Here is a 24,425-nt window from a genome sequence, read left to right on the forward strand (position 1 = left end):
AACTGGGTCATGTGGGGTCAAAAACTAGGTCACCAGGTCAAATCAAAGGAAAAGGTTGTAAACACTGTAGAGGCCACATTTATGATCCTATCTTCCTGGAACTTTGTCAGAATGTTTATCCTGATGATTCCTACTGGGTCATATGGAGCCTAAAACTAGGTAACTCAGTCAAATCAAAGGAAAAGCTAGTTAACACTCTTGAGGCCACATTTATGACCCCTATCTTCATGAAACTTGTTCAGAATGTTTATCTTGATGATTCCTAGGCCAAGTTTGAATCTGGGTCATGTGGGGTCATAAACTAGGTCACCACATCAAATCAAAGCTTCTTAACACCCTAGAGGCCATATTTATGACCCTATCTTCATGAAAGTTGGTCAATATTTATCTTGATGATTCCTTTGCCAAGTTCAACACTGGGTCATATTGTCCAAAAACTAGGTCACCTGCTCAATTCAAAAGAAAAGCTTGTTAACACTCTTGAGGCCACATTTATGACCCCCTATTTTCATGAAACTTGTTCAGAATGTTTATCTTGATGATTCCTAGGCCAAGTTCGAAACTTGGTCATGTGGGGTCAAAAACTAGGTTACCAGCTCAAATCAAAGGAAAAGCTTGTTAACACTGTAGAGGCCACAGTTATGATCCTATCTTCATGAAACTTGGTCAGAATGTTTATCTTGATGATTCTGATGCCTAGTTTAACAGGTGAGCGATATAGGTTCATCATGACCCTCTTGTTAATGAATTTCAGCTAGGTTTACATTTGTCAATATATATCATTCCTTAGTCAAAGTAATACCTCCAGTGAAAATCTAGCATGTACGTAAGGCTCAATGAATATAAATAAATGTAAATGATGGTTGTGATGTTAATCCATTACTTGACCAAACTTTGAAAACCTAACAGATAAAGCAGCTATACAAAACTTCATAGCATTCATCAAAGACAACATTTAGCTGGACTGCAATAATCAAAATGATTATTGTTTGTTAAATTATATACAAATGAGCATTAATTTTGTTTATTTAATAGAACAATACATATCTATAATGACAAAATGATGATCCAGCACAAGTCCTCCCAATGCATCTGTTGCTATGCATTCAGGTACTGGAGGAGTAGCTACAAATAGTCGCATCTTTATCAAAGGAGTTTGTATATTTCAGTTTTTCAGAAATGACCATTGTCAAAACATGTAACTAACCAAGTCCAAAAGGGGGCATAATTTGGCCAAAATGCATGTCAGAGTTACGGGACTTGATGCTATCACCTACATTTATAACCTCGGCAGACACATGTGAAGTTTCAATTCAATATCTGCATTAGTTTTGTAGACAGTAACTTGCACACATAACTTTAACCAGGATTTTCTTAGTCCAAAAGGGGGCATAATTTGGCCAAAATACACATCAGAGTTATGGGATTTGACCCAGTGAGGTTTGTAATTGACCTAGAAAAAGAAAATAATGTTTCAAAGCTATATGCCTTTAAATGATAAGCATAATTATTATGTACTTGCATGCAAAACTTCAACCAAGGAGTGACACCGACACCAGGGTGAGTAGAATAGCTCGACTATTCTTAATTACACATGTGTAGTGTACATCAGCCTGTAGTACGTCTGTTTAAAGATGTAACAACATGGGCAAATATAGAAGAAAGCTGTACTAGTAAAGTAGATTTTAATTTACAAGAAATATTAAATAAATGAGTCTCAGAATAAATACTGATACAAAACTGTAAATCAGTGGTAGAAAAAATAGATGATATATCACTGAAACAAATGGCACTAGAATTCTTCGGCACTTAATTACTTGTGAAGTAATTACATAAAATACAGAAGATGTTGATGCATATATCAGTGCCTTTTAATATACATTTAAACAAATCTCAAAGAAACACATGTAGTTATTTAAGTTATATTTTCTTTTTGCTTGTATGTAAAAAAAAAAGTTAATTTTAGTACAAGCTTCAATTTATTATTTGATTGATGTTGTTAAAGTTGATTTTATTTAGAGTAGAAAAGTTGTAATTAATATATCATGCACAATAGCCTTACCGGGTACTTTTTTCTACATTACAGAATATGTCGCAGCCACATTTTATACAAAAGGGTTTAAGATACTTTAAATCTTAATGTTCGTGTAGGGTAAAAAATTAATACATTGTATCTTGGTTTACTCTGTTTGAAATAAAATGCTTATTTGACGTTGAAAAAACAAATGAAAATGTGTATTTAATACAAAAAATGGTTGTATTTGTAAAAAAGACATTGAAGTGAAATGTTGAATTTGCTTACAGTTACGAAGATGTATTTACAACATTTTACTTTCTGGAACCTACAAAGATACTTGGCCAGAAAATTGTATGTCATTATGTTTATGCCAAAGGTCACTGTTACATAATATAAATTTGAACACAGTTTATGAATAGTTCATTTTTACCCTGTGAGTGAGTTAATTAAGTCTTTCTGCTCTTGATAATAAAAAGATCAACACCAACAAAGCTTGAACACGATGTGATAAAAGTTCTATGTTCTTCTATCAAACTTTAAACTTTTCATATACCATAGATTTTACAGTCTTATAGAACATTGTCAAAATAGTGAAACGTGCTATGTGTCAGATCTAAACTAAGAAATTCAGTGAAAGTTTGCTTCATAAGACTTCCCCGTCATCTTTCCATTTTTCATTAGCATTATGGTCAATTTTCACACCATCCCAATGTATCCCATCATCTCTTTGACGAAAAATCAGAGTCATGGGAAACAAGAAATTTAATGCCCAAAAATCCCCAAATACTGACTTAAAGTTCCGGTTCATGGTGTTCATGTTTCTTATTGGCACCTTCTTTGCAACTTCGAACAATGTCTTCCCATTTGCACTGATTGTCATCTGTGATGTGAAATAAACAAATCCAATTACTCCAAATAGGAATTCTAAGTAAATGTGCACGATTAGAAGACAGTTGATACCCTTGATGTAACCTATCAGACAACGGAAAATAGTAATCGGGAAAAATACATCCGACCATGAATCTAGGTCAGGCCAGACAACTTCCCGCACGTATTTAAAAGTAAAATAGCCACCTACAACACCTGTAATCATAGCATAAAATGCTAAAACTATAAAATATCGTTGATTTTTGAATCCAATACAATTTCCCACCATAAAGCAATGATGGTCTCTTTTGAGTATACACTTTTTACAGAAAGAACAGTGATGAGTACGAGGCGGCACATGCATTGCACATTCCTTACAAAAGTTCCAAGGTAGAGCCTCCTTTGATGTCATATCATACACACAGTGTCCGTTTAATTCGTTCTGATTACTGGTTGCCTGTTGGATTGGTGCTATAAACTGATCAGGCAGAGTTTCATATTGTTTATCCAGTTGCAGAAAAGGGTTGTCTTTAGTTTTTGCATAATGTGGGTCGTACAGAATTACACATAACCAATTAGCTAGTCCATTCAGCAACACAAACCAAGCAAAAACTTTCATGTAGTATATTGTCCATGGGCTGTAGCCGTCAAACACATAAGGTATGATGTAATACATGAACGCATAAATCTGAGTAGGGGCTTGGAACACCATGAGAGCTCGCATGAAGAACTGAAAAAATGAAAAATATTTTGATATACATTAAGATATTGAAGATGAAAGCCCAATTTTCATTTTAGGCAAAGTTTTATAGATCATAACTGATCAAATAATTATTTACTGCTTGCAATACATAAAAAAAATACTTTGATATGGTTCTTTTAAAAAGGTCCTGCAGACAGAAAAAAAGAACAATACTGCACAAAGTTTTGTTTTCATATTAAATATTGTTTTTATAACATGTGGTTTAACACCAGTGATCTGATCGAAACTTCATCATTCTCTTAAACTTTTATAGAATATGAACATGTTTTTAACTGGAATAAAGCTAAAAGCACCTTTCTGGTATTGTGACATACATGGTGCTATTAAGATGGTTATTTGAATTCCTGAACCTACACTAGGAAATCTGTTTCTTATTTAAAAAATAATAAGTTCCCAAACATGGTTTATCGCAGAATAACCAGTGTTTTGAGTTCTTATGCGTAAAAATATATAACGAAGGCCGTAGGCCTAGGTGATATATTGTTTAACATAAGAACGAAAAACTCTGGTTATTCTACAATAAATCACACTTGGGAACTTGTTATTTCGATTCTTACATGACATACTAGTATCAACAGTGTTTAAAAAAATGGTATTATGAACTACTTTTTACCACCGTGCTATGCACCTAGATCGGATGACCTCATTGCATGCGACTGGTTTATTTAAGAAATAATATAATTATCTCATTTAGTGATTTGTCATTGAATAAATCATTATTTGGCGTTCAGATGCGAAGGAATTATATCACGAGGGTGCAGCCCGAGTGATATAATAATACCAATCTGAACGACAAACGGTGATTTTATTCTAGAGCAAATCACTAAATGAGATTTCTTATTTCGATTCTAACACATTATCAGCGACTTTAAAGTACATTCTTGACGGCATTCATTAAATATTTGCCTGTTTTCAATTGGTTTCTTTTCCAGCTCGCCACTATGCCGTTTGATGACATGACATAATGATTGTGACGTCAGAACAGTGAATTGTTGTATAATAATTCACTGTTTTCAGCCTTCTTTGTTTAATAGGAAAATGAATCAGATCATGTTAGAATGCAGAATAACCCGAGATAGATTTTGCTCTACATGTATGTAGATTATTTGCTGGTCGTGTTAGAATATGTATTAAAGATTGGCTACAATAGGCTAACAGGAAATGTGTTTTAAAGATTTACAGAAAGATGCTGCTAGTGATAGATTTTGGAATGCAATGTGGTGCTACAGGAAATTGAAATACTTTGCAATACTGAAAGATGTGAAAGATTACAAACACTTCTAGATGCAAAATGTAGATATATTAACTCATCTAACTTCCTTACTGTAAGGTTTTGTTAGAAAAGCTGAGCAAAAGTTTCAGTGATTACATGTGAAGTCCAGTGCTTGCTCAATAACTAAGGGTTAATAAATTTGGATGGGCCTTGGCATCAAGGTAGCTAGCGTACAGAAAGACCATGGTTGGGAACGAAAATGATGTCAGTGAAGTCAGTGTCCTTGTAGATGAAAACAGAGGAAAACAGCATCTGCTTAGTATAAAGTCAATTAAACTTGGCTTATAGGAAGCTGATATCAATGCCAAGATAAGGAGTACATGTGGTGTCAGTGTTACTGTTACTGAATATGGTACAGTGCCTGGATTTGTTATATATAGGTCGCTTATACTGAGACACAAGTTGGAATTGTATGTGGGGCCGCTGGTATCATGATCATTACACTGTTGCAATAAGTAGAATTTCTTAAAAAAGCATTGCAGTCTGCAGTCTGAAAAAATTTGGCATTTTGTGGAATTTCTACATTTCTGTTGGCTCTTGATACAGATGAGGCCTTTAAGTATACACAACATGTGTTGGAAGAGATGTTTTAAGGACTGGTGTGCAGACATTTGAAGTGGTACCTACAACTGTTAAGCAAGTGTCCCCTTGTTTTTTCTTTCTTTCCAAATGTTTACGCCACTTTTCCATTAAAGAAAGCTTTTGCTCTTCCTCTGTTGGCAACCTTGGAAACTTAAACCATGATATATCGGCATCACTGGCTTGGCGTCGGTGCATCATTTTCAAACCACACACAAGACCAGTCACCCTTTTGAAAGAGAAAGAATATTTCCAAGTGCCCATATAAATTGCTACTCTGATAGAAGAATAGTAACTGTAGAGTGGTTATAGTAACTATTTGTGAAGTATTCCATATCATACTGTTTTGTTTAAAAACTGCTTATACTTTTGAATACTAGTAGTCAGCCTATAATAATTTTACAGACTAACCCACAAATTTTGTTTGTTATACTGTTGAAATAAAAAATATAGTGTTCACCATGTTGCCTTATAGAATAAATTTTGAAGTAAACAAAAGCTGTATGATATGTAACACTGCTTTTCTCTGTTTCAAAGTAAAGCTTGCCTAAAAATGTAATGAGTTAAGAAGTGATATACTGGAGCACAGGTGACAGTAACTACCTAGGATACAGTATGGGTCCATGAGCTCTATACACTTAAATTTATTACAGTTATAATGTTTTATGAGAAAAAAATGACAAAAAGCCATCTTGAAAAAAAATTTGCATCTGTGACAATGAGCCATTAGAAAGGTAATTAAGAACAGTCCAATGACATGTGCATTGCTTCCAGGCCTGTATTAATTTTTTTTCAAAACAATATTTCCTAATCTATGATTGACTGTCTTTTGGGCGAAAGAATAATCTTATGCTCCTTGTCACAGGTTCAAATTTTTTTCAAAATGACTTTTTGGTATTTCTTTCCTTAGAAAACATATTAATTGTAATATATTTAAGTGTATATGGCTCATGGACCCATACTGTATCTTAGGTACGCTACTGCCACCTGTACTGGAGTTGTACTGGGATTGTCTGATTAACACGAAATCCTTAGTATTAGTTCCCAATAAATATTAATGGTCTGATTAATTAATTCAAAGAATTAAATTTATGTTTTTAAAAGCATCACAGCAAGCTGTATTTTGAAACAGAACATTGTTAGACAAAACCACACCAATTAGATTTTGAACACACTTTGGCACATTTGTTTGGTCAGTTATTATATGAAAAAAGACATCAATAGACATTCCAGCACCCATTTACTATAATTATATAAGTTGAAAGTAACGTTGTAAATTGGTGCTGGATTTATTTTTAGGTCCTAGCAGTGTCTTTTATCACACATAGCATCATTTAAATATTGACCAAACAATATGCGGAATACTTATTCTCACATTTACTGGAGTGGTTTTGTCAGAAAACAATGAGAGGTTTATTGAAGGGGAGGTTCAGTCAAACATGTTATCTGGAACTAAATATGACAGCTAGGGAAGGCTGGTCTCCACACTATACCTTAGCGTTTCTTTCTGGACGACCAGATTTTACGTGAGCATTGTAATGTTCCTTCCACTTCTTATTTTCTTCCTCCCAGATTCTAAATATGCCAGATTTCTTTTCACCATCTTCACTGCCAAAAGCTTTAAATAGCTTTCTTTGAAGCATTGTTGCTGCCATTATATAATAATACTGATTAAGAAACAACTTTTTATTTTGAAAATGTCTATGAAACAAATTAATTTTAAAAGTAATTCTTAACTGTTAATCCATCATCCAGTTCTAATACACAAGTGAAAGGTTAAACATTCTATTCCATCAGAACTATTGAAAATTGTTAAACAGATTATATCCTACATTATGACAACTATATACATGTTTAGACATATAAAAACAGGTACAGTAGGTGTGATAAACTTGTTTCTAGGTAAAAGTAAATGTATATTGCCAAAGCAAATGAAATGCTTAAATTTTGATTATCAGTCAATAGAAAAGACATTTTTGATATTTTAAGATACATGTTTGTTTTGTTTTTGTTTTTGTTTTTTTAAATACTCCCTTCGAAGTGTAGTCACCTGTAAATGTGAATTTTAATACCTGTAAATGTCAATAATACTGGTAAGTTTAAAAATATGTTATAAAACGAACCAAGCTTTTCTGATGATGACTTTAAATATATTCCACATATATTCTTCAGTGACAATTCCAAGTTATACTAAATACAACAGTACTGTAGTCCTTACACAAACATTCAGTTTTATTTTGAATTATACTAAGATTTGATATTTGCAATAGGAGTTCATTTTAACACTGTTTTATGTTTGTTTACACGAACCCTTTGCATACAATACACTGTACTATAATCCTTCAGCTGTAAAGTACTACACAGGTATGTAGAGAAATGATAAAAATCTTAACAGCACAGAATAATTGGATGTGTAAAAGCAGAAAACATCTCTTTTGATTGTAAACAGTGGCCACAATCCTGAATTATCGATTCACTGAAGGGAAGTGACATTTTATCCCCAGCTACTGATTCATTATTTATGGAGAAACCTCAGCACTACTGTCATTGACTTGAAAATTATGTGTAACCTTTAAATTGTCACAGGACACATTCTTGTCCAGTGTATAACCCAAATAGAGCATGACATGCATGATATGTACTAGTTGGTATTTGATGTTCAATGCAGCATCCATCTTTTAAGTTTAATTACAGGTGAACATTTTACAGGTGCAGTCTGGCATCTACACCTTTAAAGTAATCATTTCAAATGCCAAAATGGGGTTATTCTTGAGTACAAAGATATTTACCAGAAACGTTCTAAAGATGGTGATACACCAATTGATACACCATTTTAAGGAATTTACCAATTTATGCATTATATTCCAGCATACTAGACTTGGTTAAAAGGTGCTGTCCTCCAGATTTTGCTTTGAAATTGAAGTTTGGTCATATTATGAACATGCGGAGAACAGGTTTGTACTGGTACAGAATCCAGGAACACTGGTTAGGTTAACTGCCCGCCGTTACATGACTGAAATACTGTTGAAAAACGGCGTTAAACCCAAAACAAACAAACAAACAAACATATTATGAACACTTGAACATGAGTTTTATTTCTAAACTGTCTTAAATAATTGCTAAATAGATATAAAAATTGCATGGAAAAAATAGTGAAAACATCAAAATCAATGTGTTTCCATAACATATAATTATATATAATTATAATCTGTCAGTAACAAGGTTTCAAAGACTTCTTTGGAAATATACTGGTAGCCATAATTTTGCATATTAAAAAGATGTATTTTTTTGCTGTCATATAGTCTGGAGGTCAGTGCCTTTAAGTTGCTTACTCAAAAAGTACTTTTATGTGGATGAACTACATTTCTTATTTAGCATAAGTAGAACTTTCAGTACATATTTTGCTGATTGTAATAATTTGGTGGTTGTTACTTCTTATGCAGGTTGAAAAAATGAAGTGCACCATGTAATAAGAATAATATTTGAATAAGTTTGCAAAAAGGTTAACAATAACGTCAAACAAATTCATGAAATAAATCAATGAAATCGATGAGAAATACCTTTCTGTAACAGTATTCTTTGTATAAACTGATTATAATAGTAGAAAATCCACAAATTTTATAGTGAAAGTTTAGACCAAATGCCTACAGATCTAAACATGTCTCAGCTACATGGATCTAAAAGTCTACAGGTAGATCAATTTCATGTATTATAATCTTGGCCTTAGGTACTTAAGCATACATATATTGTTTATTTACGTTATTGTTAGAGGTAACCAGGTAGCAAAAAGGCAAGGGAGACTACTGGTCACATAGAAATCTGCTTATTCATCATGGTTACATCCCTTGTTATTAGTCTGACACTAGCTCACAAGTATTAGCTGCATAATACCATAAGATAAGGGAAGACAAGCATCAATGGTATATTTTGTTTTGTAGTGGGTTGGTTGTTCGCAATGGTAAGCCAGAAGTTGTTATTCCAGAGTTGATTCAGAAGCTAGGCAATGACGCTGTGCATGCAGTTGCATTTCATGAAGAGGTGGGTTTGTGTTTTATTTTTTGGAGTTATAAAAAACAACTTAACTATACCCTGAACTAATTTGGTGAACAAAGCCAATTATTGAATTTTGCAACATACGTTTTACTTAATAAAAGAACAAGACCAGGTCTGTCATTGACTGAAGTAGCTGTACTGAGTGGCTTGGGGCAACCTATTTAGGAAAGACATTGAGTGCTTTATATATACAATGTCTACTTGTTATTTCAGGTAACTCAGGAAGAATTGGATGTGGAGAGAGCCCTCAAGCTACAATGTGAGAACAAAGTCATACAGAAAATTTGGGGTCATACATTGTTTCACAGAGACGATTTGCCATTTTCTGTTAAACAGTATGTTACATTTTCAGTAAAACTTTACTTCCAGTTACTCTTAATTATCAGAATAATAGGACACACTAGCAGAAATTTATTTTTGTTGTTTCACCAAAAATAATTTTAATCAGCTGTCACAGTTTTGAGTGTATTCTGATATTCATGTCTTGTTCTGTCATTAACTCTTACCATGATTGGTTTTGCCTTTGCAACCAGTGTAGATCATGATCAGCCTGAACATCCATGCAGTCTGATCATGATCTGCACTGTTCACTATTCAGCCAGTATCTTAATGGTAAGCACCCCTTCTTATAGGGAATGGTACTGTCCAGACTGAAAGATACTGTCCAGACAGAAAGATGGACAAGTTCATTACAGAAATTTAGCAGGGTAAGGGTAAAAGACTTATCAATGTGTCTGGTAAATTTTATTGGAGCTTAATCTGAAAATGTATAATCACGTGTAAACTTAAGATAAATAAATTTATGTTTAGGTTACCAGATGTGTATACACAGTTTCGGAAGCGTGTAGAAGGATCATGTACTGTAAGACAATGTATAGAGATGTCAGAGCAGTTGAATCCGTTACCAGAGGGTATAGAAGAGGGAGAAATACCCAGCATGCAACAGCTTGGGATACAAGGTACAAGCTGACTTATTGTGTTCTGGAAAATTTTGAAGATAAAGGTTACATTCCGCAGTTCGTACAATATGGTTTGAAAGACTTTGGAAAGTTGTTTTCATTTGCCAGACTTTGCTTTGAAGGAGATCTAAACCTTTGTATAGTGGGTGGTACTTGTAACGTTTAAATTGCTGCCACATAACAGTATTGCAGAATGAAAAGGTATCATAAAAATCTTTAAAACAGTAGTCTGGAATATATGTAAGTACTGTTTCTTTTAACAAGATAGATACGAGTGTGTCAAAGAATTTTTTTTCAGATACATCAATGCATAGGAAAGATTCTCTCGATCTTTAAGATCTTTGATGTTGAAATAGCATCACTGTCAAAAGAAAAGTTTTGCAACATCAGCATGAATTTCTTTGCTGCATATGCTGTTACATTACATTGTGTACAAACATTTTGAAGAATAAACTAGTTGTATTTTGGTTTTCTCATATTTCAGAGGTAGCCCCTGACTCTAGAACATCTTTCCCATTTTCTGGTGGTGAGACTTCTGGTCTTGAGAGAGTTCGTCACTTCCTGTGGGAGACTGATGCTGTAGCAACATACAAGGAGACTAGAAATGGAATGATTGGTGCCGAATATTCTACAAAATTCTCAGCATGGTATGTCTTATCAGTATTGAAGTCAGTTTATAAGGAATTATCCCTTTGAAAAGCTTAAGATTTGATTCTATATTAACAACATGAAGGTATTGTAGATTTTCTGGACATATTCCAGGAATTTTTTCTGTGAGAAATTTACCTTCTTTTTGACAACATTAGAGTGTTGGAGATTTCACTCTGGTATAGATACAGGTAAATACAATATAGGTAAATACAGTATAGGTGCATACATTATAGGTACATACAATACAGGTACATACAGTATAGGTACATACAATTTAGGTACATACAGTATAGGTACATACAGTATAGGTACATACAATATAGGTACATACAGTATAGGTGCATACAATATAGGTACTTACTATATAGGTACATACAATATAGGTACATACAATATAGATACATATAGTATAGGTACATACAATATAGGTACATATAGTATAGGTACATACAATATAGGTACATATAGTATAGGTACATACAATATAGGTACATATAGTATAGGTACATACAATATAGGTACATACAATATAGGTACATATAGTATAGGTACATACAATATAGGTACATACAGTATAGGTACATACAATATAGGTACATATAGTATAGGTACATACAATATAGGTACATACAATATAGGTACATACAGTATAGGTACATAAAGTATAGGTACATACAGTATAGGTACATATAAGTTAAGTATTTTATTTTTGATTCAGAGAGCATCTTTGAGATGTCAGAATTCAGAAAATTGCAATTTTAACAAGATTTAGTCTTATTTACTTACAAAGACTTGTAAAACCTTAAGTTTTCAGATGTGTAGAATCTTACAAGGGGCCTCCATGGCAGAGTGGTTAAGGTTGCTGAATTGAAATTATTTGCCCCCCACAAATGGCCTGACTTGGGCCATAGAATTCTACATGTAAGGAAGCCTCCCAGCTGGCTTATAGAAAGTCATAGGTTTAGCTTCTAACCAGGTGCCTGCCAGTGATGAAATAATGCACAGATGGACACCTGGGGTCTTCCTTCTTCATGAAATGCTGTAAATGGATCATACTGCTTATAACTGTGTCAGTGTGATGTTTAAACCCAACAAAAGTATAAAAAAAAGGTGGAGTCTTGTATAGCCAACAACTCTGTGGAAATATTTTAAGCTTTTTGAAGAGTTTTCAACAGATGCTTTATTTCTTTCCACAGATGTTTTCTTCACGTAGATGTCTTAAGGTCACAATTTCAGTAGTATGATTGGATTGTGTTTGACTTGGTGTTTGATAGAAAAAATAATTCATAATATACAAGAATTTATAGAACTAAACAGTTGCAAGTAATTCTTCTTTATTTTGCTTATGCTAAGTTTTTTAAGAAATGGATATACTAAAAAGCAAGTAAGCCAGCTAAAATCATGTTAAGCAACTAACTGGTACATTTACAAAGTTCTGCTACACTGAAACGCAAATGTTATAAAACCAATTTACTTAATCATTCTGATATACCCTCTTTTACTCTACTACTGTTTTTAACATTTTAACAATCATGCTACGTTTCATAGTCTTACTAGGTCAGGAATTCTTCCAGTTTTACTTTTATTCTTCACTAATACCCGGCATGCACCCTGCCCATACTGCAGTAATACTTGCGAGAGGTGTGAGGCAGTAAACATAGATAGATAGAATGATATTTGCATAGGTAAAGATATACCGGTACTTACATGTAACTTTCAGGTTGGCACATGGTTGTATCTCTCCAAGATATATCTACTATGAGATAAAACGTTATGAACAAGAGAGAGTAGCAAACAATTCTACATACTGGGTGATATTTGAGCTGTTATGGAGGGACTATTTTAGATATGTCGCACTGAAGTATGGAAACAAATTGTTCTATCTGTCGGGTATACAAGGAAAACATATACCATGGAAAAAGGATAAGGAATTATTCAGAGCTTGGAAAGGTAGTGTCAAAATTCATGAAAAATTACATAAGTGATTGATGAGATCAATATTGAAATCAACCCAATGGGCAGTCAGACCAAAACTATTGTGCACAATGAAGCAGAGTGGAGAAAAACTCCATCACTGTAGAAAAGGTGCTGTTCATCGTACTGTTTCAAGCTGAGTTATGTTGCATTGAATGAAGACTGAAATTTGCAAATGTAGCATTCTAATTTGATATCCTGTAACTGAAGAGCTTAAGCATAAAGAGGAGAAAACTTGATTTTGAATGTAATGTCAGTTAAATGTGTTAAATTGTTCAATGTTGTCATAAGTTATCGTGACAGCAGTATTCAGTTACTGATATTCCTACTAGAAGTTGTTCTAGCTTTGTTGTATTTTTTCAGCTTGTATAAATTAGTTATAGATAGTCACGGGTGTAACTGTTTCAAGTTATCGCAGTTTATAACCCATTTGAGTTATTGCTTATACTGTCATAACTTGTTTCAGTTATCATAAAATATATCAAAGCCCTCCTGTGCCAATTCCTCATTTTAAATGAGATTAATGCAATTATTTCCTGAATCCTTGAACTTTTATCTTTCCAGCTATGCAGTAAAAATTTTTATGCAAGGCTGATAAAGTTTTAGCAAAAGTTTTAAAGCTATAAAACTCGTAACATCCCATTATGCTTATCAGGTCATGATCAGACTAAAAGAGAATTTGATTAGCCACAGTTTGCTACTGATTTCACTTTAAAGGTCACTTTGTGAGAACAGCAAAAAGACTTTTTTTAAATAACTAACCTGAGCTATCTATATTTTATAACTAATGCAGGTTATAAAATGCTTGAAAAAGTAACTGAAACAGGTTACATAACTTAAAACAGTAACACCCCTGACTGATTGAAGCAGTTATTTGACTTTTGAATATGGTATATTAACAAGATATGTTGTTTTTCTAGAGGGAAGGACTGGTGTACCTTATGTAGATGCCAATATGAGAGAGGTGGCAGCCACAGGTTTCATGTCCAATAGAGGAAGACAGGTAACTATAGTGACCAAACCTTTCAGTTACCATACAACATAAATATACAGTAACACTATATCCATAGTTAAAAGTAATTAAACATTTAATGCTGCTAAGAAATGGAAGTTCTGTTGATGATCATTTCAGCCACTCCTCATTATAATTGAGATTGATGTCTTTGTTATGTTTAAGATTCATTAAAGATATTGTGAACAAATATTGAGAACTGGTTATAAAGTGGTTATAACTTTTTCTGTATTTATGGTACATGCACATATTGTAAATGCGTAACCCAAGATGCATATGAAAATAACATTATTTCAAGAGCTTAAAAAATATGATTTTGACCAAAACGCTATTTTCAAGGGTACCAGATTTGTGTGTTTCAAAACTTATCAACTTACATATTGTCAGAATGTTATTTATGTAATGGGATTTAATCAAGTTTCAAAAATTGTTCTCTCATGACTGCATTTGATTTGTATTGTTATTCTAGAATGTAGCAAGTTTTCTTACCAAAGATCTGAAATTGGATTGGAGACTAGGAGCAGAGTGGTTCGAATCTATGCTTGTAAGTTCAGACTTTAATATTTCACACCTGCAAGTAACATAATGTTTCCATCTGTAGGCAAGAGTACATAACTATTTTGGCAGAATTATGGCCCTTTTTGGACTTGGAAATCAGTTAAAGTTTTTCATACCAGTCCATATTTTGCCTAACCTGTTTGTCATATGGCTTTGAAACTTTGACTATGTTTCTTTAGCTCACCTGTCACAAAGTGACAAGGTGAGCTTTTGTGATCGTGCGGTGTCCGTCGGCCGTCCGTGCGTGCGTCCGTCCGTAAACATTTTGCTTGTGACCACTCTAGAGGTCACATTTTTCATGGGATCTTTATGAAAATCGGTCTGAATGTTCATCTTGATGATATCTAGGTCAAGTTCGAAACTGGGTCACGTGCCGTCAAAAACTAGGTCAGTAGGTCTAAAAATAGAAAAAACCTTGTGACCTCTCTAGAGGCCATATATTTCACAAGATCTTCATGAAAATTGGTTGGAATGTTCACCTTGATGATATTTAGGTCAGGTTCCAAACTGGGTCAAGTGCCATCAAAAACTAGGTCAGTAGATCTAAAAATAGAAAAACCTTGTGACCTCTCTAGAGGCCATATATTTCATAAGATCTTCATGAAAGTTGGTCAGAACGTTCACCTTGATGATATCTAGATCAAGTTTGAAAGTGGGTCACGTGCCATCAAAAACTAGGTCAGTAGGTCAAATAATAGAAAAACCTTGTGACCTCTCTAGAGGCCATATTTTCCATGGGATCTGTATGAAAGTTGGTCTGAATGTTCATCTTGATGATATCTAGGTAAAGTTCGAAACTGGGTCACGTATGGTCCAAAACTAGGTCAGTAGGTCTAAAAATAGAAAAACGTTGTGACCTCTCTAGAGGCCATATATTTCATGAGATCTTCATGAAAATTGGTCAGAATGTTCACCTTGATGATATCTAGGTCAAGTTCGAAAGTGGGTCACGTGCCTTGAAAAACTAGGTCAGTAGGTCAAATAATAGAAAAACCTTGTGACCTCTCTTAGAGGCCATATTTTGCATGGGATCTGTATGAAAGTTGGTCTGAATGTTCATCTTAATGATATCTAGGTCAAGTTTGAAAGTGGGTCATGTGCCTTCAAAAAGTAGGTCAGTAGATCAAATAATGAAAAAACGTTGTGACCTCTCTAGAGGCCATATTTTTCATGGGATCTGTATGAAAGTTAGTCTGAATGTTTTTCTTGATGATATATAGGTCAAGTTTGAAACTGGATCACGTGCCTTAAAAAACTAGGTCAGTAGGTCAAATAATAAAAAAACCTTGTGACCTCTCTAGAGGCCATATTTTTCATGGGTTCTGTATGAAAGTTGGTCTGAATGTTCATCTTGATGATATCTAGGTCAAGTTTGAAACTGGGTCAACTGCGGTCAAAAACTAGGTCAGTAGGTCTAAAATAATTAAAATCTTTTGACCTCTCTAGAGGCCATATTTTTCAATGGAACTTCATGAAAATTGATCTGAATGTTCACCTTGATGATATCTAGGTCATTTTAGAAACTGGGTCACGTGCGATCAAAAACTAGGTCAGTAGGTATAAAAATAGAAAAATCTTGTGACCTCTCTAGAGGCCATATTTTTCATGAGATCTTCATGAAAATTTGTGAGAATGTTCACCTTGATGATATCTAGATCAAGTTCAAAACAGGGTCACGTACCTTCAAAAACTAGATACATAGGTCAAATAATAGAAAAACCTTGAGACCTCTCTAGAGACCATATTTTTCAATGGATCTTCATGAAAATTGGTCAGAATTTTTATCTTGATAATATCTAGGTCAAGTTCAAAACTGGGTCACATGAGCTGAAAAACTAGGTCACTATGTCAAATAATAGAAAAAACGACGTCATACTCAAAACTGGGTCATGTGGGAAGAGGTGAGCGATTCAGGACCATCATGGTCCTCTTGTTTGACATAGAAATTTGTTAAGTTTCACATACCATTCGATATTTTGTCTTTAAACTGTTTGATATATGGCTTTGAAACTTTGAACACTTGTTTTCAATCATGGTCACATATTACCATATACATTGCCATATAGTGCAATACTTATCCAAATCCACAAATGCAGGAACATTATTTTTGTCTTACCTATTCTTTTTCTTTTGGGGGCCTCCGTGGCCGAGTGGTTAAGAGTCGTTGACTTCAAACCATTTGCCCCTCATCAATGTGGGTTCGAAACCTCATTTGGGGCGTAAAATTCTTCACGTGAGGAAGCCATCCAGCTGGCTTACGGAAGGTCGGTGGTTCTACCGAGGTGCCCGCTCATGATGAAAGTATGCACGGAGGGGCACCTGGGGTCTTCCTCCACCATTTAAGATGGAAAGTCGCCATATGACCTAAAATTGTGTCGGTGCGACGTTAAACCCAACAAAATAAATAAATAAATAAATCTTTTTCTTTTGTCTGAAAATCACTGCTAATATTTTGACCTTATCATACTTCTATCAATGCTTTGAATAGTCGAGCGTGTATTTGTTTGTTAGGACTTTATTATATGGACTGATCCAACTATGAAACACAGGAAAATTAGATTTCCAGAAATATAAATATTTGACAGTATGTTTTTGCACTCCATTTGTCAGTGGGTGAATCTGTCAGTCTTTATTTGAGTGTGATTTGGTCAATAAGTTTGCTTTGCATGGATGGTCAAATTACCTGACTTTGTTAAAAAAATTAATGAATTTTCATGCTCCCGAAGGGAGGCATATAGTTTTTGAACCGTCTGTCGGTCTGTCAGTCTGTCCGCAATTTCCGTGTCCGGTCCATATCTTTGTCATCCATGGATGGATTTTCAAATAACTTGGCATGAATGTGTACTACAGTAAGACAATGTGTCGCGCGCAAGACCCAGGTCAGTAGCTCAAAGGTCAAGGTCACACTTAGACGTTAAATGTCATTTTTCATGATAGTGCATTGATGGGCGTGTCCGGTCCATATCTTTGTCATTCATGCATGGATTTTAAAATAACTACGCATGAATGTGTGGCACAGTAAGACAACGTGTCACGCGCAAGACCCAGGTCCGTAGGTCAAAGGTCCTAAACTCTAACATCGGCCATAACTATTCATTCAAAGTGCAATCGGGGGCATGTGTCATCCTATGGAGACAGCTCTTGTTTATGTTATGTCAAAATTAATCATGACAGAATAAAAGATAATTGACGCTAAGTATGTACCAACTTACCAAGGAATATTGTTCTGTTTTTAGATAGATCATGATGTATGCAGTAACTATGGTAACTGGTTGTACAGTGCTGGGTTAGGCAATGACCCAAGAGAAGACAGAAAATTCAATATGGTCAAACAGGGACTGGATTATGATCCTGAGGTGAGTTTCTATTTATACTAGGGTTGAGAAAATACAACAGCACCTGATGTAGTGCTTTTTAGTCCCATACCAATGAAACGCCAGAGGGGACTATAGGAATGCCATCCATCCATCCGCAAATCTGGATCCTGCAATTACTCAAAAAGTGTTCAAGCTAGGCTCATAAAACTTGGAATGTGGATAGAGGGCAATATGTAGATTTTGTAGATACATGACTTATACTTGTATGTCAAAGGTCAAGGTCACTATTGAAGGCCAAGTAAAAATTGTTTCTGCTCCATAGTGTCTGTATGCATTGATGGATTATCTAAGTGCTACACACAAACATTGCCAACTGTGAGACAATGTGTCAACACATGATCGATGCTTGTCGGTTAAAGGCAAAGGTCACTGTTAAAGCTCAAGTAAAAGTTTGTTCCACTCCATAAATTTTAATGGCAATGAAGGATTTTTATTATTTTACAGAAATGTCCCCCATGATTAGACTTTGTGTCGCACATATGACCCATGGTTGTCAGTCGTAGGTCTAAGTCACTATTGAAGGTCAAGTAAAATTGTTTTTGCTTATAACTTTTCTGTGCATTGATGGATTATCTTAGTTCTGCACACAAATGCTCCCCATGATGATACAATGTGCTGCATTTATGATCTATGGTTTTAGGTCAAGGTCACTATTGAAATTTAAGTAACAGTAGTTTTTGTTTCTTAGCTCCTAAATGCCTTGAAGCATTTTTAGTCCAAATACTGTTGCCAACAACCCCAAGGGACGAGCACTTACAAAGTTTTCCACTGGTTTGCCACTGCAATACTTGGTCACGTGTATAGCTGTTAATAGACACCTACTTTAATCTGTTAGTTAGTGTTGAGTATGTAATCTGCAATGGCCTTTTTATGCCTCCGAAGGGAGGCATATAGTTTCTGAACTGTCTGTCGGTCTGTCCGCAATTTTCATGTCCGGTCCATATCTTTGTTATCCATGGATGGATTTTCAAATAACTTGGCATGAATGTGTACCACAGTAAGACGATGTGTCACGCGCAAGACCCAGGTCCGTAGCTTAAAGGTCAAGGTCACACTTAGACGTTAAAAGTGATTTTTCATGATAGTGCATTGATGGGCGTGTCCGGTCCATATCTTTGTTATCCATGGATGGATTTTCAAGTAACTGCGCATAAATGTGTGGCACAGTAAGACGACGTGTCGCGCGCAAGACCCAGGTCCGTAGGTCAAAGGTCCTAAACTCTAACATCGGCCATAACTATTCATTCAAAGTGCCATCGGGGGCATGTGTCATCCTATGGAGACAGCTCTTGTTCATACCTAATTATTTTTTTCTCTGGTTTTGGTACTTTTTAAAACCATTTTAAGCTTTATCAATATATGCCTAAAAAGAGTGTTAAGGACAATCATTTTGTCAAAGGCATTGTTTTCAGGTGCTCTGTTACTTTCATTCTTAGTTCCAAATCATATGAGAGTTTTTTAGTGTAATATATTCATTTGTGTGTTTTTAGGGAGACTATGTTCGGTTATGGGTACCGGAGCTGAAGAATGTATCTGGTGGTAATGTACACACAGTATGGACAATGAGCAATAATGCCCTATCCAGGGCTGATGTATCACTAGGAGAAACATACCCTAACCCTGTTACTATAGCACCAGAGTGGAGCAGACACTATGGTAAATCTGTAAGTATTTTGGGTTCTGTTTTAATCTATTATAGACTATTATCCATGAGGCTGGGTTTCATGTATATATAGTAGTGAGATTTAACTTCAGGTTTAAGTGCATGGCTGCCTCAGTTTCATATGAATTATACAAGTTCCAGTAGAATAAAAGAGTAAATAGCTTGCAGGGGAAAAATTGTACGAGTGTCTTGAGCTGAGGTGTGACTCTGCCCTGTGCAGATTAATGTACAGTAGCTGGCTATATAAGGTTAGAAGGCAAGTGTTAGAAAAATTTTTAAAAACTTATTTTTTCACTGTAAGCCTGCCCATTTAATATTGCCAGCTACTGTATTGTGACTCTTTTACTATGCATTTTAGGCTTTAAAATCGTGCTTTTTCAACTAGTTATGTCTCTCACACCGCTTTGTGGTGGATGACATATTGATTTACTCTTGTCTGTCACAAATCCTTGGCCGCAACATTTCTCATCCGATTTTCACCAAACTTGTACAAAATGTGCTTGCCTATAAGTCCTCGGCCAGATTCAATAACTAGCCATATGGGCCCAGGCACTTTGGAATTATGGCTGTTGAATTACCGAAAATTGCTCCGGTCTTTGGGACATAAAGGACCCCCATTTTTTTTTTTTTTTTTTTTTTTTTGATTTAACATCGCATGACACATATGGCGACTTTCCAGCTTTAATGGAGGATTACTTATATGAATAGTAGTAGTCCTTCATGTCCCTTAGATTTAATCATATTCTGATGATTTGGCAGTTGTGGGAGACATGCACTTTTCTTAAAAGCAGCTCTAGTTTTTATCAAATTTAAACAAGGTGTTGGAAATTATGTCTGTAGCATTACTTTCTTTTATTTTTTTTCTCAAAAAAAAATCAGTCAAATTGATTATTAGCAATAAACCGCAACTACAGAGATACTTATTTGCACACAGTTTCAGGTAAAAATCATTATTCCACACTTGTACTTTTCACTATAACTACTGTAATTTAATATTTACTGTATCAGTAAATTAAATGATTAATCATTTTGCTTTACAGGGTGGTGCTAGTGCACGTGGTGGGGCACGTGGAGGTGGCCGGGGAGGGGGACATGGACAAGGTGGAAGACATGGATCTGCAGGGCAGAAACGTGGAATAGATTTCTACTTCAAAGGCTCATGACATTGATAAATCTCTGGGAATATTTATAGATTTACGTCAAGCTTTATCGGGTGAAATTACATTGGGTGGGAATAAGGAAAACATCTTTATTCAATGATAGATACGATTTACTCAATGTAGATAACAACTTGTCTACCAACAGAAACGTGCTAAATCCATTCACCTGTCATTTATGTGTTACATAGTACGCTGGTGTGATACAAAAGACATGATTGTTGAATATTGACCTGAATTTAAATCGCTGACAAGGCAAAAGAATAAGTGTGTCCAGCTGATGTTATTTTATTTGAGAAAGACAGGTTATGTGAAGTAATGTAGTTAGTTTATAGATGAATACCTGTTTTTTTTAGAAGGAACACTTCTGTGGGGATGTTGTTGTTTTTTGTTCAGATGTGTTTGAAGTTTAAAGTAACTGTTTTGGCTATTTATTAACAATTTTTCTGTGGCACTGCCATTACCTTTACATAAATTATGTTTAAACTGTTGTCATGTTTTTCATGTATATATTGATATTAAAAGCTACATCAATGATAAATCAATTGTATTAAGAAGTTTAATTTAAATCTTGTTTATCCCAGGATTTTGTTAAGCTTTACATGCATTCACTGTTATTTAGTCATTTACTTCTAGTGTTTATCTTCACATTTAAACTAGGACTTTTCCTGTTTTCCTTTCAAATAAACTCTGATTCAATGCTGTTATAATGGGTACATTACCTGAATAAAACCAAATAATGTCATTTTCTTTCAAGATTTTTTCTATTCATTTTTGTTCTACGATCAGTTTTGATTCCATCCCAGTGTATACCGTCATCCCGCTGCCTGAATATCGGCGTCATTGGAACCAGAAAATTCAATGCCCAGTACTCTCCAAAAACTGATCGCATGTTTCGGCTAAATGTATTAGTGTTCCTTACAGGGCTTCCTTTTGCTTTCTCATATAATGTCTTACCGGAGGTACACAGCAACATTTGAATCAGAAAATAAAATAATCCCAATATCCCAAATGTAATCTCTGTATAAAGATGAAATATCAGTAGACAGTTTAAACTGTTTATACTGCCATTAACATATCGCCATATTGTTAATGGCAACACCAGATCTGTCCATGAATTTAATTCAACCAAGACATTATCTTGTATGTATTCAAAAGTAAAATATGCAGCTGGTAGGCAATTTGTCATTATATAAAACGTAAAAACAGCAAAATACCTTTGGTTATTAAATCCAACACAATTTCCCACAATATAACAATGGTGGTTCATTTTGAGAATACATGTTTTACATACTTTACAATGATGTGAACGAAATGGAGCATGTATTTCACATGTTTCACAATAATGCCATGGTAGAGTTTCTTCTGTTTCTATATCGTACACACACTGCCCATTTACTTCTTTTAGATGCATAGTCTGAGGTATTCCTGCTGAAATTTTATCTGGCAAAATCCCATCTTTGTGATCTGGTTGAAGGGAAATATTATCCTTAGTTTTAGGATATGCAGGGTTATACAGAATTACACAGAGCCAGTTGGTTACCATGTTTATGACAATGAACCAAAGTGTAATGGTGACAAAGTATCTTGTCCACTGGTTGTAGTCTTGAAACATGTAGGGTATGATATAATACATGAAGACCCATAATTCAGTTGGAGCATGAAACACCATTAGTCCCTGGAACATATACTGAAAGTAGATATGAAATAACAGTTAAAAATATTGGAGTAATCAGTAATGATCTTAACTTGCATCCACCTGCACCTTTTGCTGGACTATTTGGAAGAATAAGGAGGACAATCATACCTGCCTTGGCTTCCCACACGGTGTCACTTACATGAAACCATTCACATTTTTACTTTTTCTCCATAACAACTGCCCCTGTTATCATCTACTGGGGACTGGCTTTGATAAAGGATATACATCTTTTGGTTAAAGCCACATACTGTAAGTCCAAGGTTCCAACGAAAACTATTAGTCAAAGAATTTATTGAAACACTCTCATATGTTCAAGTTGGTCAGTTGACTATTTGGTTTTCAGTCTAAAACCTTAGAATTCTTAATCTACAGGGTGATTGTCTGCTGTCAGTAGATTGGGGCTGGGTAGGTCAAAGGTCAAGGAGACTGAAAACAGTTTCACCTCCTGTTGAATGCTTTGGTCTACAGTGGTCAGTATTGGTAGAAAGGTGGCATGTTGACAGTAGATGGATCCTACTAACTAAGGGTTGGGTCAGTAAGTCAAGGTCAAAGTGACTTAGAGACTTGAGAACTGTTGTTTATCAATGACTGGAAAATGCTTAAAATTGCAGTGATTACTGTTGTAATTAGATGACCTCTAGTGTTTTTTGTACTTCAGGAGGTCAATGGTAAAGGTTACAAACATTTTCCTATAACAAACTGGTGAATACTTGAGTTTATGGCTGCAAACTTCACAGAATGACGACCAATAGTCAGCAGATGATCCTTTGTGTTTAAGGAGTAAGTAGGTCTTAGGTCAAGGTCACAATGACCCTTGGACTAAAACTAGCTGGAGGACGCTTAAATTTGGTCTACTTAAACGAAATTCTGGTCAGTAGATGTTCCCTATGGTACATGGCTTCAGTAAGTCAAAGTTCAAGGTTACAGTGTACATGAGACTGTAAATATACACACAAAGTTACCTCTGACAGGTTATCATGGGGGCATCAACCCTTGTTATGTAGTCGTGATCAAATTTGGATCTTTCAGCTAAACTTAAATGACTATTCCAAATTTTAAAAAGAATAGTTGCAATGAATTATGTGTATGGTTTTACAGTTCTTCAAAGCCTATTTTATAGAGTATAAATCTTGAACTCATAAATTTTATTTCCGTAAAGTGGATGGGGACTTTAATTTCAATTAAATGTACGTGGGTGAAAGAATTAAAAACAACATATTATTCTTACTGTTGGAATTTTGCTGGGAGGCCTCTTTTTCTTTTCTTTAACAAAATGTCTCCATTTCTCCATTAGTGTCTTGTTTTCCGCCACTTCGGTCACTGACTCTGCGTGTTTATGCCTGTAACTCATTTCTAAAATGTAGAATATATATCTGTCGCTGGGTATGCTAAGATTTACAAGTCCACTGCAAAATAATTCTCATTATACTCTGAAAGTTTAGTTGACAATTGAAAAAAAAATGTCTGAATTTCGTAGGTCATTGTGAAACAAATCTCATTTTGTCCAGATTTGGTAAAGAATTCTAAAATGATAACACAATTTGTCCAAATTTCGTAGATATTCATGCTCATATATCGCAGACCATTGTAAAAATATCACATGATGCTGTGATTTCGCAGGAGCACAAATTTGTGTTTATTCTCTTTCCTGGGATTCGCAATTTCAAACTATGCTCTGAATCTGGCATGCAGTTATGAAAGAAATCAATATTTCATTTGAATTTTGCAATCATTCTAAATGCCCGCACTTGGCAGGTTATCGTCAAAGAATCTCACTATGCTTGGATTTTGAAAACACCTCTAAAAGAAATCACAAATAATGT

The 24,425-nt window shown here is 34.7% G+C and overlaps 3 protein-coding genes across 8 annotated transcripts in view; 1 reads left to right on the plus strand and 2 right to left on the minus strand.

The window, feature by feature from the left end:
* The window catches only part of LOC123530802 (cryptochrome DASH-like), a 41,052-nt gene extending 19,404 nt beyond the window's left edge, over window positions 1-21,648 (plus strand). Inside the window, exons 3-12 of the mRNA XM_053516989.1 lie at window positions 9,438-9,537; window positions 9,766-9,887; window positions 10,363-10,511; window positions 10,996-11,158; window positions 12,883-13,112; window positions 14,057-14,139; window positions 14,618-14,692; window positions 17,943-18,062; window positions 19,574-19,747; window positions 20,787-21,648. Coding sequence (XP_053372964.1) covers window positions 9,438-9,537; window positions 9,766-9,887; window positions 10,363-10,511; window positions 10,996-11,158; window positions 12,883-13,112; window positions 14,057-14,139; window positions 14,618-14,692; window positions 17,943-18,062; window positions 19,574-19,747; window positions 20,787-20,909 — 1,339 coding nt within the window. The 3' untranslated portion in view covers window positions 20,910-21,648. The remainder of the gene's footprint in view (window positions 1-9,437; window positions 9,538-9,765; window positions 9,888-10,362; window positions 10,512-10,995; window positions 11,159-12,882; window positions 13,113-14,056; window positions 14,140-14,617; window positions 14,693-17,942; window positions 18,063-19,573; window positions 19,748-20,786) is intronic.
* Window positions 1,669-9,233, minus strand: LOC123530771 (uncharacterized). Of its 6 annotated transcripts, none has more exons than XM_053517014.1 (3): window positions 9,060-9,233; window positions 6,993-7,147; window positions 1,669-3,614 (listed from the first exon to the last, which is right to left on the minus strand). In XM_053517014.1, exons 2-3 carry the CDS (start codon window positions 7,140-7,142, stop codon window positions 2,661-2,663), a joined length of 1,104 nt encoding a protein of 367 aa, XP_053372989.1. In that variant the 5' UTR covers window positions 7,143-7,147; window positions 9,060-9,233; the 3' UTR covers window positions 1,669-2,660. The 6 variants fall into 6 exon arrangements, with proteins under 6 accessions (XP_053372989.1, XP_045167501.1, XP_053372994.1 ...); XM_045311566.2 differs by lacking the exon at window positions 6,993-7,147 and adding an exon at window positions 5,548-5,728 and having other exon boundaries at window positions 9,060-9,231; XM_053517019.1 differs by lacking the exon at window positions 9,060-9,233 and adding an exon at window positions 7,623-8,548.
* LOC128546470 (palmitoyltransferase ZDHHC22-like) lies at window positions 21,626-22,567 on the minus strand. Its single transcript, XM_053517026.1, has one exon. The coding sequence runs from the start codon at window positions 22,537-22,539 to the stop codon at window positions 21,646-21,648; it is 894 nt and encodes a 297-aa protein (XP_053373001.1). The 5' UTR covers window positions 22,540-22,567; the 3' UTR covers window positions 21,626-21,645.
* Between the last annotated feature and the right edge of the window lie 1,858 nt (window positions 22,568-24,425).

The sequence above is a fragment of the Mercenaria mercenaria genome, chromosome 1, assembly GCF_021730395.1.
Source record: "Mercenaria mercenaria strain notata chromosome 1, MADL_Memer_1, whole genome shotgun sequence".
In the NCBI taxonomy this organism is placed as follows: domain Eukaryota; kingdom Metazoa; phylum Mollusca; class Bivalvia; order Venerida; family Veneridae; genus Mercenaria; species Mercenaria mercenaria.

What these genes read in the sequence shown, in the direction of transcription:
- LOC128546470 (XM_053517026.1), bottom strand. Translation starts at nt 22,539, where the DNA reads ATGTATTATATCATACCCTACATGTTTCAAGACTACAACCAGTGGACA.
- LOC123530771 (XM_045311558.2), bottom strand. Translation starts at nt 7,660, where the DNA reads ATGTGGAATATATTTAAAGTCATCATCAGAAAAGCTTG. An exon ending in GTCATCATCAGAAAAGCTTG is followed by an intron (nt 5,729 to 7,622) that starts GTTCGTTTTATA and finishes CTCTTTCAAAAG; the next exon opens with GGTGACTGGTCTTGTGTGTG. An exon ending in GGGACACTTGCTTAACAGTT is followed by an intron (nt 3,615 to 5,547) that starts GTAGGTACCACT and finishes TCATTTTTTCAG; the next exon opens with TTCTTCATGCGAGCTCTCAT.